The 17022-nt window shown below is 41.2% G+C and overlaps 2 protein-coding genes across 6 annotated transcripts in view; both read left to right on the plus strand.

The window, feature by feature from the left end:
- The window catches only part of zmp:0000001168 (signal-induced proliferation-associated 1-like protein 2), a 34788-nt gene extending 31397 nt beyond the window's left edge, over positions 1-3391 (plus strand). For all 5 annotated transcript variants that reach the window (XM_055148307.1, XM_055148308.1, XM_055148309.1 and 2 more), the window contains one exon: positions 242-3391. In XM_055148307.1, the coding sequence (XP_055004282.1) occupies positions 242-385 (144 nt within the window). In that variant the 3' untranslated portion in view covers positions 386-3391. The remainder of the gene's footprint in view (positions 1-241) is intronic.
- A 398-nt stretch (positions 3392-3789) lies between these two features.
- Positions 3790-16441, plus strand: LOC110158592 (sodium/potassium/calcium exchanger 3). Its single transcript, XM_020923099.2, has 17 exons — positions 3790-4485; positions 7042-7131; positions 10644-10720; positions 10791-10865; positions 10961-11045; positions 11987-12090; positions 12162-12236; positions 12308-12333; positions 12818-12871; positions 12947-13089; positions 13154-13320; positions 13402-13630; positions 13708-13874; positions 13988-14102; positions 14173-14285; positions 14357-14422; positions 14520-16441. The coding sequence occupies exons 1-17, from the start codon at positions 4374-4376 to the stop codon at positions 14628-14630; spliced, it is 1809 nt and encodes a 602-aa protein (XP_020778758.2). The 5' UTR covers positions 3790-4373; the 3' UTR covers positions 14631-16441.
- The last annotated feature ends 581 nt before the right edge of the window (positions 16442-17022 follow it).

Raw genomic sequence — 17022 nt, forward strand, 5'->3', positions numbered from 1 at the left:
ACCTTATATGTCTGTGAAGTTACGTGTGGATGTCAAATGCACCTGTGAAGCTGGCTAATACCATTATTTTTACAATAATGACTGTCACTAATAAACCCGGGAGACTTGTGCACTGGTTGTGGCCAGTTATTTCCTCACTACACCTGTTGTCCGTGTGTTTCTTCCTCTGGAGCTCTGTCACTGCCGTGTCCTGCCACAGCCCTCTGAGAGACAGCTGTTGTTTTGTGCGTGTGTGTTACAGGAGAAGGAGGACAAGGCCGTGCTGCAGGCTGAGGTGCAGAGCCTCAGACAGAACAACCAGAGGCTGCAGGAGGAGTCTCAGAGCACAGTGGCCCGCCTCATCAAAGTCACCGAGCTCCTGTGCAACGTCAACAAGCCCTGTTAGCCGCTGTTAGCCACATGCACCAATCAGAAACATGCAAAACAACAGCAGTCTCCACAGTGACACTGTGTGTAATGGTTGGACACATACAAACCCTGTGTTCTTTTAATACCCTGAACCCGGACCTGCCTGTCGGCAGGAAGTATGCAAATCTGTTATAAAGACAATGAGACATTGTGACCTTCATGGACTGACCACTGTGCAGCTGTGCGCTGCAGTATGCTCTGTCCGAGTGCTTCTCTTAGTAAGTGTGTGTAAGAGTGAATGTGCATCTCATACTGTAACTGCTTCAAATACTTGATCAAGTTGGGCTCATTAGCACTTGCAGAAAATGTGGTAATTAAGACACTTTACAGCATGTGTGGTGGTGTCTTTTGAATTGACCAAAAGTGTATATAGACAGTATATACAGTATATCTAAATATATGTGAAGAGTGCATAGTGTTGGTATGTTCTGCGGTGGGCTTGAATATAAAATATTGGGGATCAGTGTGTGAGGATGTAGTGACGCTACTGACTGGGCTCAGAGTGAGCTCTGATCTCCGCCCTGTGTCAAAGAGTACTGTATTTAACTGGACTTTTAGGGAGAAATGTACAAATCCAGAAAATAAGGGATGTAACTGGATGCATGCTTTTATCCAGCAATTTGTTAAATAGACACAGATGATAATAGCAGTATCGCCTGTAGCTGTTTAAACCTCACTATTGTAGCAGCCATACTGTAGAGATCTGCTGGCCTGAACCACAGACATGCCACTAGGCAGCTTTTCCCTCAGCTGGCACATAGCTTTAGGTGTCTAAATGCAACACATGGGACTGATAGTGAAATTCAGATTATTTATTTAACTCAATGTTTGGCGAGTGTCTCTAGTGATGTGTGGTAGCACTGAGGGCAAATCTCTTACCACCCCAAAATGTGTGTTGTTGTGTGTGTTTAATGTCATTTCTGCACTTTTTGTAAATGCTGGACTGGCCACTTTTTGTTGAACTTATATTTAGGATTGTCCAGGTAACTGCTTAATACAGCGAGGTGGCCTGTCTTACCTTTACACCACCTTACCTCACCTTTTCTGTGTCCAACTTAGAGGTGTTTTATTCTCAGTGCCAACAAAAACAAAAAGAGACTCAAAAGTCCTGGCAGCTTTTTGTGAATCCAACTGACTTCAACAAAGAGATGCCAAAATTGTGTACAAAATCATTCAAGGGTCACTGTGAATACTTGGTACCAGCATAATAAGATATATCAGATCTATCAACTTATTGATCTATTTGTGTGTTGAAGTATGTATAGCTGGACTGACAGGATACATATGCAGACCAAGAAGTTCTGGCTCCTGAATTTAAAATGGTGCGCAATACAAGCCGTTTAACTTTGTCTCCTGTATAGTAAATTCGATTGTATTAGGCTGGTCAAAGCATGAGAATGTGCCAACCAACTTCCAAGCTCTCTTTGTATGTGTGTGCGTGTATGTAAAAAAGTAACTTATTTATGATGCAAATATGGATTCTCTAGTGAGGGGAAGAAATGTGAACCAGGAGCAACAACTTTTTATTTAGTTCATTTTTTTCCATGATCCAAATTGCAAAATATATCCTATGTAAAATCAGTCTTAACACCATTAGGTACGCCTTAAAAAGTGCATCTGATCAGCATTGACTGAAGTGTTATTATGGTTATACATTTCTGTGCCTACCTGAAAATGTAATGTACGTTACTCTGCTTAGTGAGTGCATTTTTTGTCTTTGTTTGCACATAACTTGGTTTTGTGGCACATGAAGTATTCCTTGGTCTCCCAACTTCCACAATGTGAGGGAAAGTGATCAGATGAAGAAATATGAATAATAATAATATTGATGATAAAAATAGATGAGTGGTGTCAGTCTGTATGGTTTGAGTTTGTCGAAAATGAGAACAATATTGGGTTGTTTATTCACTTTTAAAGGTGCACTGTGTAACTTTTGAGATGGCGGATCCGTCACCTGCCTGTCTACAAGGAGAGGCTATTGCTTTGCTTGGAATCTTCACAATATGACATTTAACTTATCTGTCTTGCATTTTCTTTCAGTTAAATGTTTGTTGCACACTAGTTTGTGAGCGATCTCACTTCTCCACAGACCTGATCTGAAACTTGGCCTGGTGGTTTCACTTGCTCAGTCCCACGGGAATAGATAAGCTAAATGCCATATTGTGGAACATTCCAACATTCCAAGCAATATTATCTCCAAAGAGACAAGCAAGTGGTGGACCCTCATTTGAAAAATCACCTAGACCTCCGTTTTGTGTTTTGTGACCTGAATGAAATTATTGTTTTAGTTTTAATATTTTAAGATTACAAGAACAGTCCATCTTAGTGCTTCTTTCACATGGTTAAACTGAGGTAGACCACAGCTCCTCTTGATAAAACACAAAGATATTTTCCAAAGACAACATCATACTAACACTTCCCAGGACTGTGTATCTGGAAGCTCTTCGTAAACACTGCACACAGAATTCATCTCCAGGGCTCTGACAATGGGAGGAGAGCTGGAGGAACAGTGCCCTGCTCCATGGCTTTATTTGGGACTGGAGTCTTCAGGGGAGCTCTCTGTTACAAACACAGGGCCCGTAGTGTAAATACAGACACAGTTTGTCCATGTGTCATTATGTGAGGCGCGAGTTTACCAGAAGAATTACATGTGTTTTCAATGGACATGGGCACTTCATGACACCAGCACAGCCTGAACCGAAGAGTGTCTGCTGTTTTACACTCCACTGATGTACTGCATATGCTAAAAGAAACCAAATGCTGCTCTCAAAATTACCCACAATATAGGCTGATGTGGTATGAATGGTTCTGACACGTTTTGACCTGGGTGAATTTACTTTTGATACACACATACGCCAAATCACCAAGAAACCTGATGGCCATAGATAATTGACTTTTATTATTCTTTCTAATGGTTATCCAAGCATTCAATTGATTTTGGTGTAAAGTAAAGAAAGAAAAATAAAATATCGGTGACATTTGACAGTTTTCAAAGCCTACAGTTGTCACTGATAATAACTATGTTTGAAATTGTTATCATATTTACTGTTATGTCATATATGTTGGACTTGGGCCATCACAATCAGCTGTCCACTTGTTTATGCTTGCGTATTATAATAACACTCCTATAATAAGCGTTTGAGGGGCTGTTCTGTGTGAGTGGAGCTCACAGGAGTAGGCAAGCTTCAAAATCTGCTCCTGCAGAGAGCTGCCTGCAGGAGATGGACACAAGAAAAGCAACAGCTGCAAGGCATTAGCATCACGGTGAATATTAAACATCTTCAGTTCGGTAACATTATTATAGGCATCAATTTAAAAGTGTTTTATGTGTTTATAATTCATCCTGCGACTGTAATAACAGCTCAGGTAAATTAACAATAAATAGCCTATTGAAATAATAATCATCAACATAAAGGCAAAATTCTCCTTCACATATTTAACTGTCTTTCCACTGTGCAAGAATAACGATATTTTAGGAGGGTGCTTTCAGGCGCTAATGGGTGCAACCTGTTACCTTATTAAGGGGCTGTGACGTCACGGAGGTCCCATGCTGTACAGGTGACGTTTGTGTCGCCCCCTGCTGGTGACTGAAGCACAGTGGAGGAGAGCGGCCGAGGCGCACCAGAGAGAGGAATGTCTCCTCCTGTTGCTGCTGTTTCGCAGGTTTCTCCACTGACCTTTCGGACCGCACACATGAAGAAGACCGGGGGCAGCTCTGCGTCTCTGCCCGATTTGACTGACTCGGACCCGGGGAAGTTTCGTGTAGAACACCGCTAGATCTCAACGGAACGACCAGGACTGTCTTTGCGAAGATTTTAACACAACTTGGGAAAGAACAAGTCACTGTTGCTGGAGGCATTGGTGGTGGTTTGATTTGAGCGAAACTGCGTTTGGAGGGAAAGTAACTAACAAGCGTGAGAAAGCGAGTACCATATGTTTGTGGAGAATATGTTGCCGACTGAGACATGAGATCGGCTGCAGGGAGGCACCGGCGGCCCTTCCAGCGGTTGTGCTGCTGCGGAGTCGGGCTGCTCGCCGTTATTTGGCTCGCACAGCTTCAGGTCCTCCGGGGGCCAGGTGAGAGCGCGATCCTCTGTCTCTTTTACACATAATCGCTCAATGCTATATACATGGAGTACTTAGCCTACTTTTTCAACTGCTACTCAATAGGCATACAATAGGATAGATATTTTGTCAATACAGTTAGTCGGATACATTTACAAAAAAAAAAAAAAAAAAAAAAAAAAAAAGATCAGCAGTGATAAATAAAATGAAATAAACCTGTTGTTATAGTAGTATCAAAAACTTTTTTTTTGAGTTATCGTATAGCAATAGGCACCTTATAATGCTGGACTCAGGCTCATTTACTGTGGTAATTGGTTTAATCCATAATTTGTTGTAAAACATACAACTAATTCTACCCAGGCTATCCACAAGGCTGTGCAGTGGGCATATTGGTGATCACTTTACGTTAATACTCAACAATTAGTTCATTTTAAACTGTATTTTTATTTATATTGTGCAAAGCCTCTGACTCTCAGACACATCTCTACTGTCAAATCCCACAGTGCTCATTGATTCACTACTACTGTTTGTTGCATATATTAACTCACCATAGATTTCTATAGATGCTTCTTAATGACTGCCCCGGCGGTGTGTTGTAGTATCAGTCCTGAGCTCGTTATCCTGCTCTCACCTTTGTCGATGGGGTCACACTCTGCTTCTGTGACTCATCTGTACATCTGCTCCTTTGTTATTATCGGCCAGAGACTGAGTGACATTTGATTTTTCTACCTCACTTCACACTTCAAACCCACCTTTTTTTAATAATACTACTTCAAATTGTGTGTGCGTGGACCAAGGCTGTAAAGGTCAGGCTCTCATAAATGATTACTGCTATTATTACTTTTATCACATACACTATGTCTTCTGCTGTTTACAACACAAGAGGTATCATTGGTTATCATCAGTCTTACGTAACATGATATCAGTGGTTTCACACAGTAGCCTACATTTTTATGTAAACTCTAAAGATCTAAAAGTTGTGATTTTTGCAAAAATTTTCTACAGAGCGATATACAAATATTGTGATGTGGAAGAACTAAATCAGTGCTTCAGGTAGAGCATATTGACTTATAGGGCCTTTTATTATTAGATTAATGATTTGGTATTTGGTGTCAAAATGTTGAAATATCATCTCAAATAGACTATACACATATAACAGTGCAGATGAAATGTAATGACAACCCAAACAGGACATAGCCGTATTGAACTGTTTTCCCAAATGAGAAAGTAATGGCTCGTGTTACAGGAGCTCACCTGCATGGCCCCCATGGAGGTGTCTGCACCCAAAGGAGCCGGTTTGTCCAGTCAATGAGGCACAATGACATTTCCTAAACTCTCTCTTTGGGAGACAAGTTCCCAACTGTTATCAGCTGTTTCTTTAAATAGCCCAGAAAAAGGCTCTGTCCATTTGGAGGAATCTAAATATTTTGCTGACTCATGACAAGGGCTTTTTCACATCACTGTGTTTCTAAAAATGTTTAAACAGTTGTCAGTGTGGGGCCGGTTGACAGTGAGCAGCGCAGACACAGTCTTCGCACTCGTGTCCTCAGATAAATACAGACTTAAGTTATTTACACTGCTTTGCTCATTCACAGCCTGTGGAGACGATTAGGATATTTCCACACAAACACTGTCATCTGCTCACAGCTACTCTGAACCTGTACTCTGTCAGCACTAGGGCAGCACTTACCATTTACCCATGGGTTGAATATGCTGTTGGGAAACATGGAAACATGTTTTCTTTATATTAATGGTCTATAGTCTGTGCATGTTCCATAAGAAAAATATGTCTTAAGCTAAAGCAGCATATTTCTACAAGCTTGTTTTTTACATATGCATTGTGTGAACTTTGAGTCCATGTCATATCTGTTTTACTGCAGTATTTCAGTTATGACTGTCTCAGTGATAAGAATATTGACTTAAGTCAAATAATTGCTTTATAAAAAGTCAAATTTGGGATAATTTCAAGTCTGATGCATAGCCAGGTTAGTAAATGAATTTGCTTTCCTTCATGATATACAATAATATATCTGTATTATCAGTCTTGATGGCAACACATATCCCTACAAGTCATATTCCATAGGACATGTCCCCAGTCATTTATGTGTGGTGGTAAGAAGAAGAGAGATTTTCTTGCTTTCTGTAATGAGATGAGCTGGAGGTGACAGGCGCCCGCTCTTAAGTGCGAAAGTGGGCAGAGCCATCTGTGGCGACAGCACATTTGAATTTCAGACACTGCTCTTGATGCCACGACATGAAAGCTCAGCTCAGCGCTGCCCTCACCACACACACTGATTGTGTTGTGAGCTACAAAGAAACTCTACAGCCATAGCGGTGAGGCCCACACTGCAGACAGGGATAGAGAAGCTGGTGAAGGCCTTACTGACTGGAGAGAGGGTAAGGCTGAGTCAGCCTGAAAGATCCTCCCTCTTTGTGATCTCTGTGCTGTCTCAAATCACCTGCCCTCTTGTGCAGTGATTTGTGTGTAGTATTCACTAAAAACAGTCTATAACAGCAGCTCTTGCATAAGGTGTATATGAAATAAATTAACCACCAATTCTTCTCCAGAGAGCAGAGAGAGAGCGGAGCAGCACTGGAGTCGAAAGCTGCTACAATCAGAGGAGAGCCTGAACCAGAGCGAGGCTGAGCCACGAGCAGGTGACCCACACACACTGTTATATACACACCCTGATATCGATAGACCCAAACACATACATATAGCGCAGTATATGACGCTGCGTGTGTGCCCTGTGCCTTTGGACACTGCACAGTGTGTTTATATGGAGCAACAGTATAGACAGGTGCAGCCTGTCCCCTGCAGGTGAAGGAAAGGTCACAGAGCATGCTCTATCACAGTTCATAGACAAACAACACAGATTAGATGTGCTCAAGTTGATGGCCTCTGCTTTGCTCCAGGCTTGTGTAAAGCAAAAAGACTTGTAGCCAACTGACTACCATAAACAGAAGCGTGTTCCTCTGGTTCCCATGCTGATTAAGTGGCTCTACAAGCAGCATCTATCAGAACTGACAGCTTTATTATTCATTTTGTTCAAGGAGAAAAATGACTTTATTCAGGTACACTATAAGAATTTGTCACCATAAATAAAGTTTAGTAACCCTGTATTTTCATATCATATCAGAGAGGCTTTGTCTGCACCAGTCCCCACTTTTATTTTTTAGTACTGCTCCATTTGCACATATGTAAATGTAGTTGTACAAAATAAAAAATTACTAAGACCAGTACAAGTAGTAGGAGTAGTAGGAGTAGTAGGAACAGTGGGAGCAGTAGGAATAATAGGAGCTTTAGGAGTAATAGGACCAATAGGAGCTATAGGAACAGTAGGAGCAGCAGGAGTAATAGGAGCTGTAGGAGCAGTAGGAGGTGTAGAATTAGTAGGACCTATGTGTGCAGTAGGTACTGTAGAAGTCGTAGGAGTTCTAGGAGCAGTAGGTACTGTAGAAGTAGTAGGAGATGTAGGAGCAGTAAGTACTGTAGAAGTAGTAGGAGATGTAGGAGCTGTGGGTGCATGTCGGACACGTCTCCACAGCAGCTGATGGTGATTACATAATCTGTGTGATTAAACGCCAGCGCTGGACCTCAGGATATTATCTGGGGATTGGACAGTAACATCAGCCCCCGGCTCCTTCTCTCTTATCCCTTCTCTGCTTAACAAGATGGAGACCCGCCTTCAGCTGACATGGCTATTGTTGCTAAGCAACTGAATGCTAAATTTTGAAACCCGACAATTCTGTCTTTCAAGCATGAAAAGTGCAAACCAGGACCTAAAAATAGCACAGGAGAGAGGCGTGTGCAAATGAGTCCATATGATGTCAGTGAAAGGCCTTGTGTGGCTGAGACATGGTCAGATTTATTTTGGAGCATGGGCTGAGGTCTTGGAGCAGACTGGAGAACACTGTTGACTGATTTACTTTTTTTACATTAGATATGTATCTCAAATAAACCTTATGGAAAAGGACCATATTCGAGGTTCTATGGACCCTCATACAGTTGGTAGAAGAGGCTGTAGTCTCAGTGGCTGGAGCTCTGTGCTGCAAGCGTCAGTATTGACCGAACACATAGAGTGAAGCCTGCTGCTGTTTAATCTGAGCTACATTCAAAGTGCCTCAAAGGGATGAGAATCAAAGACAAATGCATAATTGAATTTACATTACACCCTGAATGAAATATTTATTTTTGGATTCCTCATGAAACATTCAGCTTATACCTGGCCTTAGTGCGTTGTGTGCAGCGCTGTGGTTGTGATTCGTGAGCGCTCGATAAAAAAGCTGGACTCATATCAGACTTAGATCAATAGCACCACTCTGCTCCCCCCACTCACTCTACTGTACTTTGTGGGGGCTTTTAACCTCACAGGCACAATCTAATAAATACTCTATTTTCCAGTGTTCAGTGTTCCTCCTCTCAATATAAACTTTACAGGTAAATGTCTGGTCTTCTCATGTTGCTTGGACTATAATTGTGTGTTGTCAGATTATGTAAACTTATGTCATACCAAAACCATTATTGCCTGTGGATGTAGGATCTCTATGTATTACGTCTAAAGTAGGTAACTAATTATTTGTACACATTTTTAATATTCATCTTCCATTGAAATATGGACTTGGATTTCTGGCAAAGCAAATGTCTGAACTTCAAGCCAGTCCAGTTAGTCTTGCTGGAGTCCTCTATCTAGTGTGGTGTTTTTTCCCTCCCTGGCTCTCAGATCTCTCCTGAGGGTTGTAGGGAAAAATAAATATTTTTAGACATTACAGTCCAGGGCGGCTGTCACTTCTATTTTTTTATTTTTCATAAACTCAAACCCTGGGAAACAGAGATCCACCTCCCCTTTCCCTCCAATCCTGCAGTTGCCTGGTCTATGGCGTCCTACTGCCACCCATCGCAAAAAGCTGACTGCCCCCAGGGAGAGGGTCGCTATAGCAACTGTCTTCACCACGGCGACTCCAGGAAGCGTCGGCCTGTGCATGTGCATGATCGCTGGACCTGGACCTTATGTTGTGAGCCCGGCTAAGACTCTTTTTCACAAAAATGAGACAAGAGAAAGGTGAAGAGTAATCCTCAGACACAGCGCAGATGTCCTGAGAGCAGGATCAGTCCTTGTGTCGTTAGATAACACCAAAGTTTACATGTTAAGCCGTGGAGACTTACCACACCAGCTCTGTGAATCTATGACAGCTGCCACAGTGAGGACAAGTTTTCCTCAAATTATCACACTAAATGGTCTGGTGTTTATGTCAGATGCCTTACCTGAACCTCAGTGCTACATAAGGACAAGAAATTAGTGTATAAATAATTTTAGTCAAGACTTGACTATGACTTTGACAAGTTATTGTGAATTCTTGTTAATTTAAGATATTGAGTAGTGCAAGTCTTCTTTCCAAACTAAAACTATTTCCATAGTTCTCAAATGAAGCATTTTCAAATAGATTTCAAATATTGGACTAGGGCTGCCCAATTAATCCAATTAAAATGATCACTCTTTTCAGTGTAAAATACCATGGATTTATTAATTAACCCAATATTCACAATGATATGTGCATTTGATCTGCCCTCAAACCTGGAGCAAAACCACTTGTCTAATCGACAGTCACTTTGAAAACAAAAGTGTTACGCAACATTTGAATAGAATATTTCAGGTCTATACTTTCTCCTCAAGTTCATTTTGTCAGTTAATATATAATTGGACCCCCATTCTCCTGCTCCTCATTTTCTGCTGTTCATTTGTGCCCGGCTCTGCTCTGCTCTGGGCTTATTGTGAGCTCACCGACCACTGTTGTCTCACAGCACTACAGCTATTTATAGCCTTCCTCTCCCCACTACTTTATATTCACTCTGCTCACCCTCCCAGTTGTAAAATCGAGCAGATCTGATTCCCGTCTCTGTTGGTGTCAGATGAACTATTATAGAGGTTGTCATTAACACATTCTCCTCTTTATATACTGGGGACAGAACAGGAGGTAGCTGAATGTCTTCTCTCTCTCTCTCCAGAAGGATTGTGGGCTGTACCATGTCTCTGAGATGTCTATAAAAAGAAGCAAATCAATGAAACAAATACATATGATAAATATTTCAAGAGACGACATTTAACATTTAAAACCACAGACACATAATCAAATATCATATTGTTCAAATCATATCTGTGTGTCTGCAGCCATCCATGAGTTTCCAGAGGACATCTTCACAAAAGAACAGCGGAAGAATGGGGCTGTGTGCCTGCATGCTCTATGTGTAAGAGGCTTTAACATATTGTTGGTGTGTTTGAAGCTTTGTTCAGTAGACATTTGTTATTTATCTCTAGGCCATCTACATGTTTTATGCCCTGGCCATTGTTTGCGATGATTACTTCGTCCCTTCCCTTGAGAAAATATCTGAGGCAAGTTTTGCTACACTAAGCTGTTAATACATTTAAGTTTTTTTGTGGAAAATTTCACTCACCTGATATTTTGATTGTTTTTCCTGATGTGACAGAACCTGCAGCTCAGTGAAGATGTTGCTGGGGCCACATTTATGGCAGCAGGGAGTTCAGCCCCAGAGCTTTTTACTTCTCTGATTGGTATATGTTGTGTGTTTTGTACAATCACATTTTGCTAATGTCATTAGTTTGTCATTTGTTTGATCAGCATTATACATATACACCTTGAACAGTGGCACACAGGCCTTAAACCTACAGTACCCACAAATTGTTGCAGTACCTAAAAAATTTATTGAGTTTTAAGTTGTACCACATTTTTAATGCAGGTTTAGCAGACACACCAATACTTAAGATGCCAATTACTTAGATTTTAATTTATGTTAATACAAAATACCAGCTTGTCAAAGCCTGATCTTGTCAGATCTTAAGAGCTAAGCAAGGGTTAGTACTTGGAAGGGAGACCGCTGAGAACACCGGGTGCCACAGTGGGGCATCAGTGACAAAAACTTGTTAAGAAAATTGTGTCCTTAGGCAAGATACCTACATTGCCTAGTAAGAAAGTGGAGTGTGTATGAGTGTTGGTGGTGGCCAGAGGGGTCGTTGGCACAAATTGGCAGCCTCACTTCCTCCAGTCTGCCCAAGGGCAGCTGTGGCTACAATAGTAGCTTGCTACCATTGAGTGTGGAGTGAATGAACAATGAACTGTAAAGCAATCTGGGTGTCTTGAAAGGTGCTATTTAAATACAATGATTAATTCAAATTAATAAAAAAAATAGAAAAAAGGTTTTAGCTGATAAATCAGACAGATGTTAAAAACAGACTTCTCAGACAAAACATTTTGATCATGCGGAAATGGATTAGTTTGCAGTTTACAGAAGACTGTACAATTGCTGCCGTCACAATTTGTTAATTGTAACCAATCAAATTGTAATTTCAATTGGTGCACACTGAATCCTGTTGCATTAGATGCTGTTCACACTAATGGTGAATAATTTGCCTTTTTGCCCATAGCTGCAAGCTCTGCTCACATGTTTAGATGAATACATGAATGGTGCTGTCCATGACACTGTCCTTGTACATAGGTGTGTTCATCACAAAGGGGGATGTGGGAGTGGGCACTATCGTTGGCTCAGCTGTCTTCAACATCCTTGTCATCATCGGCCTCAGCGGGATCTTCGCAGGACAGGTACAGACCAGCTGCACTCATAATATCTGATCAGAATGTGAGCTGTGAACTCTCACCACTCTTGATTTCAGACTGTGGTTCTAACTTGGTGGTCTCTGTTTCGAGATTCAATGTACTACATCCTGTCTGTGCTCACGCTCATCCTGGTAAAACATTACCGGTACTGTAGTTTGTGTTTAAGATGTTCCTTGTTTTAAAGTCTCTGATCCTTCCACAGGTCATCTATGACGACAGAGTGGTCTGGTGAGTTTAATTTGTATTATACTGTATCATATATGCTGCATATGTGGTAGCAGAGTGAAAACCTCTTAGCTTTCTGTCATTTGTGTATAAAAACATAAACCGTATTTAACCGTAAGAATCCAAAGGACAGTTTAATGTTTCTGTTTGTAGAGTTTATTTATGTGCTCTAAAGGCCACTGAGATTCACACCTCTGAAATGTGTTTGGGTTCAAAGCTGAGTAAAAGTTTGTGCCTTTCAGTTGGTTTAATGAAACTAAAGATTTATTTGTGTCCACAGCATTCATTAGTGATGTACAGGTTAAGTTCTCAGTCAGTTTAGCCAGCCAAGGCTTCACCTTATTCCACCTCAGCTCCGTTCCTCTGGAAACAGAACTCACAATGCATGAGATGGGAATCTGCTGATGTGCATGTCTGGACCTCATTCTAATCTATGGATTAACCCATACCTCAAGAATGTACTAAACATATATTCTGTGTTGTAAAGGTGGGAGTCTATTCTGCTCATGACATTGTATGGAATCTACATAATAATCATGAAGTAAGTAACAGAACCTACTTATTATATTTGAGTTTTTAAAAAAGATAATCTCAGCAGTGTCTATGACTTGTGCAGATTTAATTCCCCGATCTCAGCATTTGTTATGCGCCGGTGCCAAAACACAGTGCCGTGCTGCTCCAGGTCTGAACAGACACGAGATGACAAGATGGTGGATGAGGCAGCTGCTATCAACACGTCCATTGTGCTTCTGAATAAAGGTAATTTAAGGACAGACTTGAGGCTTCATAACTGTCGTCTTAACTGTTTGTGTCTGTCTAACAGCTCAAAGTCATGGAGCAGAGCCTGGCCCTGTGGTCATGGTGGATGAGTTGCTCATCCTGAACCCTCACAAACTGTCCTTCTCTGAGGCCGGCTTGCGCATTATGATCACTCCGCACTTCTCCCCTCGCACTCGACTCACTATGGCAGGACGCATGCTCATCAGTGAAGTCAGTACGGTCAGACATATCTGAGTCTGGACCACTGGACCAGACACATAGTAAAGCACATTTGTCTCCTGTGATTGGTAGAGACAGAGGCTGATTCGGAACTCCAAGAGCCAGAGGGATGAAGCTGGACCAGGGTCCAGACGAACATCCAGCTGCAGCAGTGTAAAGAGGACCGCCTCCTACAGTCTGGAGAATGGAGGGGGGCGCTCCCAAGTCGGAGACACAGAGTCTGGAGGGAAACAGGGGGCAGAGGGAGGTCACCCTGAGGAAGAGGAGGATGATGGGATCTTCAGTCCTTGGCATATTCCAGGTAACAGAATGTTCATATATTGGACATGAAGCCAGAGAGGCATACGTCTGATGAGATGATGTCATGCCCCTGTGCAGGAGGCTGCGGTGCAAGAGTGAAGTGGGTGACCACGTGGCCTCTGGGTGTTCTGCTCTACTGCACTGTGCCCAACTGCCTTCAGCCACGATGGCACCGATGGTTCATGGTCACCTTTGTAGCCTCCACTTTGTGGATTGCAGTGTTCTCCTACCTCATGGTGTGGATGGTAAGATTCGCAGAATAAAGGTCTCATTTTTTGAATGAGCACAATGGTAATCAATGGACACAAAAACCCAATGGAGCACATGAAACATTAATCATAAAGATGTATTCTCTCAGGTCACTATCATCAGCTCCACACTGGACATCCCAGACTACATTATGGGCATCACGTTCCTGGCAGCAGGGACCAGTGTGCCGGACTGCATGGCCAGTTTGATTGTGGCACGACAAGGTAAAGTATAACCTGTTATGACTGGTGCTGCGAGTCTCTTCTTTATCTTAGCTCATGCTGTCTCTTATAGGGATGGGGGACATGGCTGTGTCCAACTCCATCGGCAGTAACATCTTTGACATCCTGTTGGGGCTGGGCTTCCCCTGGGCACTGCGCACCCTGGTGGTGGACCATGGATCAGTGGTAAGTGCTCAGTGTTAGCGCTTAGCAGTTGCAGGCTGTGGCTGAAGCATTGATGTTGTCTTGTGTTTCAGGTTCATATCAATAATAAAGGACTGGTCTATTCAGTCATCTTGCTGTTGGCCTCTGTATTACTGACAGTGAGTTGCTACTCATTCCTAGTTAAAATGACTTGTTACACAGGAACTGTTTCTAAGTTTGAATTGCAAATATTGTGTATTTTGTGCTCCTGATCAGGTAATGAGTGTACATCTAAACCACTGGAAGCTGGACCGCCGCCTGGGCTTTGGTCTAATGTTCCTCTATGCCGTCTTCTTACTCTGCTCCATCCTCTTTGGACAGATGTGAGACCTCCGGGTCAGGGCTCATCCAAGCCAAGTACCACCCTCACCACGATGCTGTTTCCTGAAGCCAAATAAGGCAGGGCTGTTCTGTATCTGCTATCAAGCATTCTCTGACAGTGGGGGAACGTGGACCACTACACGACCAAACCAAAAGTGTGAAGGGCACAGAAAGAAGCACACAGCTAACTATCTCTGCCAGTGAATATTTTGTCCTTTCTTGGTTTTTGTTTTCTAGGAGAAGCAATAAATTGCTTGAGCTCGAGTTGAGCTTTAGTATAACAATACCATAAGATAACATCCAAAAACATGACATGATATTCAGTGCCACTTAATGGTTTGAATTCTTTTTCTTCTGCACTTTAAAAAGTGTAGTTTAAAGGCTATTTATTTATTTAAGAATAATATTAAAGAATAATCTTTGGTGAGTTTGATACCACTTTAAAACACAAAGCCCTGTTTGAATGTTTAGTAGATTGACTTAAGTCATATTTGAATCCATTAGTTGAAACACATTACTGTGTTGGCGTTAGCCTCTACTACTGTGCTTGTATTTGAATGTAACTTAACTGTGGTTGTTGTGGGTATTTTTGGTATTTTAAATGTACAGCAGGGAGCAATGACATACCAAGCACAGATAGGGATTCACTCCAATTTTGAGTAGTGGAGGGCACAGTGTGCCCCAGTTTTGCATAAAATTAATTAAAAACAACTGTGGATCCACTAACAAACAAAATAATATTTTGAAGTGAATGCCGTTTTCAAAAAGTCTTACAACTTTAAATCGTATTACTTAGACTTAGAATAATTACTTAAATATTACTATTGTTTGTTGTGGAGTTGTTGAAGGTTGAATTTGCACTTTGGTGAAATGTTTTATCACAAAGCTTCAGGACAAAAGAAGCCACGGGCTGCATACAATCTGCAATAATAATACCACATTTAACTGTAGTGTACACTGTACATGTGTTATATGACAGAATGATGCTGCAAACTGCTGCTCTTTAGCTCAGTGGAGAACACACTACAAACAGGGGGCTTTTGAAGCATGTTTAAGGACGTCTTGGTGCCACTACTATTAATAACGTTCAAGATAGAAAAAAATATTTTTATGGCTATTGTTTTAGATACATGTATTTGTATTGATTAGATTTTACAAACTATGAATGTTTGAGAAAGTTGCAGTTTAACAGATCTAGATCAGAGAGCCTAGAGTTATTTTGTGAATTGTTGGGTGAATGGATTTGAACACATTTGTTGAGCTGAGTTTGTTCAGTATTATATTAGTGACACACAAACACACACACATTACAATTAATCCTGTTTACAACACAACACTTTAATGTATTGTAGGTAAATATGTTCAGTAGCGACTGTAGCCTTGTACAACTAAAAGTGCAAATTTCTACTTGTACATTTGATTTATTTATGGGGTTAAATACAATTGCTCAAGTATATTAAAGCTTGAGGAAACAGTTGTTATAATCTTATGGTCATAGTTTATCCACTTATTGTAATACCAAAATCCCACTAGATTAAAGTGTGGCACGTAAACATTTGTGTGGGGATCAGTGATAAATCCACAAGTGAAAGACTTTAATACTAAATATGTTGTTTAAGACCAGTCATGGCACATTTTTACATTGTTTTTTTTTTTTTTTATGTCAAGTTAACTGTTTTGTTTTATTTCATTTTTTTAAATCTTGTGAATTAACAGCACGCTTCCTCATATATATATATCTAGTGCTGTAATGTTAAACTGATTGCTTTAGAGATTGCTTGAATCATAGAGGACTGTTGTATTTTGAGTGCAATAAAATGTGCAATAAGAGCTTGGAATGTCTTTCTCCATTGGTTTTAGCGAATCACTGGCTGCCATCTAGTGGACAAATACAATCATGACAATTACATTTTCTGGACATATAAATACATTTCCAGTGTCTCTTATAAATGTAATATTAGTGTACAAAATCCCCTCATCCTCTTCCCTGCTTCCCCTTTGGTCCCTCCCATGGTGCTGCCCTGACTCCTGCTTTGGGTTTCACCTTCCCTTTGAGCTTCATTCAGAGGCTTCAATTAGCGGACTAGCTCAGCTGATTATTTTTACTCTCTAAATTGATACTTTAATTTGTATGTTTAATCCTAATTTGATATATTTTACCCCCATTACCACACCCCCTTATTGCTTCACTGTTCACTGTGTCACCTGACACTGCTTCATTGCCTCATAAACCCAGCCCTCTTCTCCCAACTTTCACCAAAAGCATAACCCATGCGACAATCCTCTCAATGCATATTTAAACTGGACTTTGGTTGTTGCTTCATCAGTTGTTCATCTCATTGCAAATATCTTCTGAAATCAGTTATCATTAGGAATATAGTTTTCTCCCCTGTGCATG

This window comes from Boleophthalmus pectinirostris, unplaced genomic scaffold, assembly GCF_026225935.1.
Source record: "Boleophthalmus pectinirostris isolate CB_2022bp ecotype Guang Dong unplaced genomic scaffold, ASM2622593v1 HiC_scaffold_12, whole genome shotgun sequence".
In the NCBI taxonomy this organism is placed as follows: domain Eukaryota; kingdom Metazoa; phylum Chordata; class Actinopteri; order Gobiiformes; family Gobiidae; genus Boleophthalmus; species Boleophthalmus pectinirostris.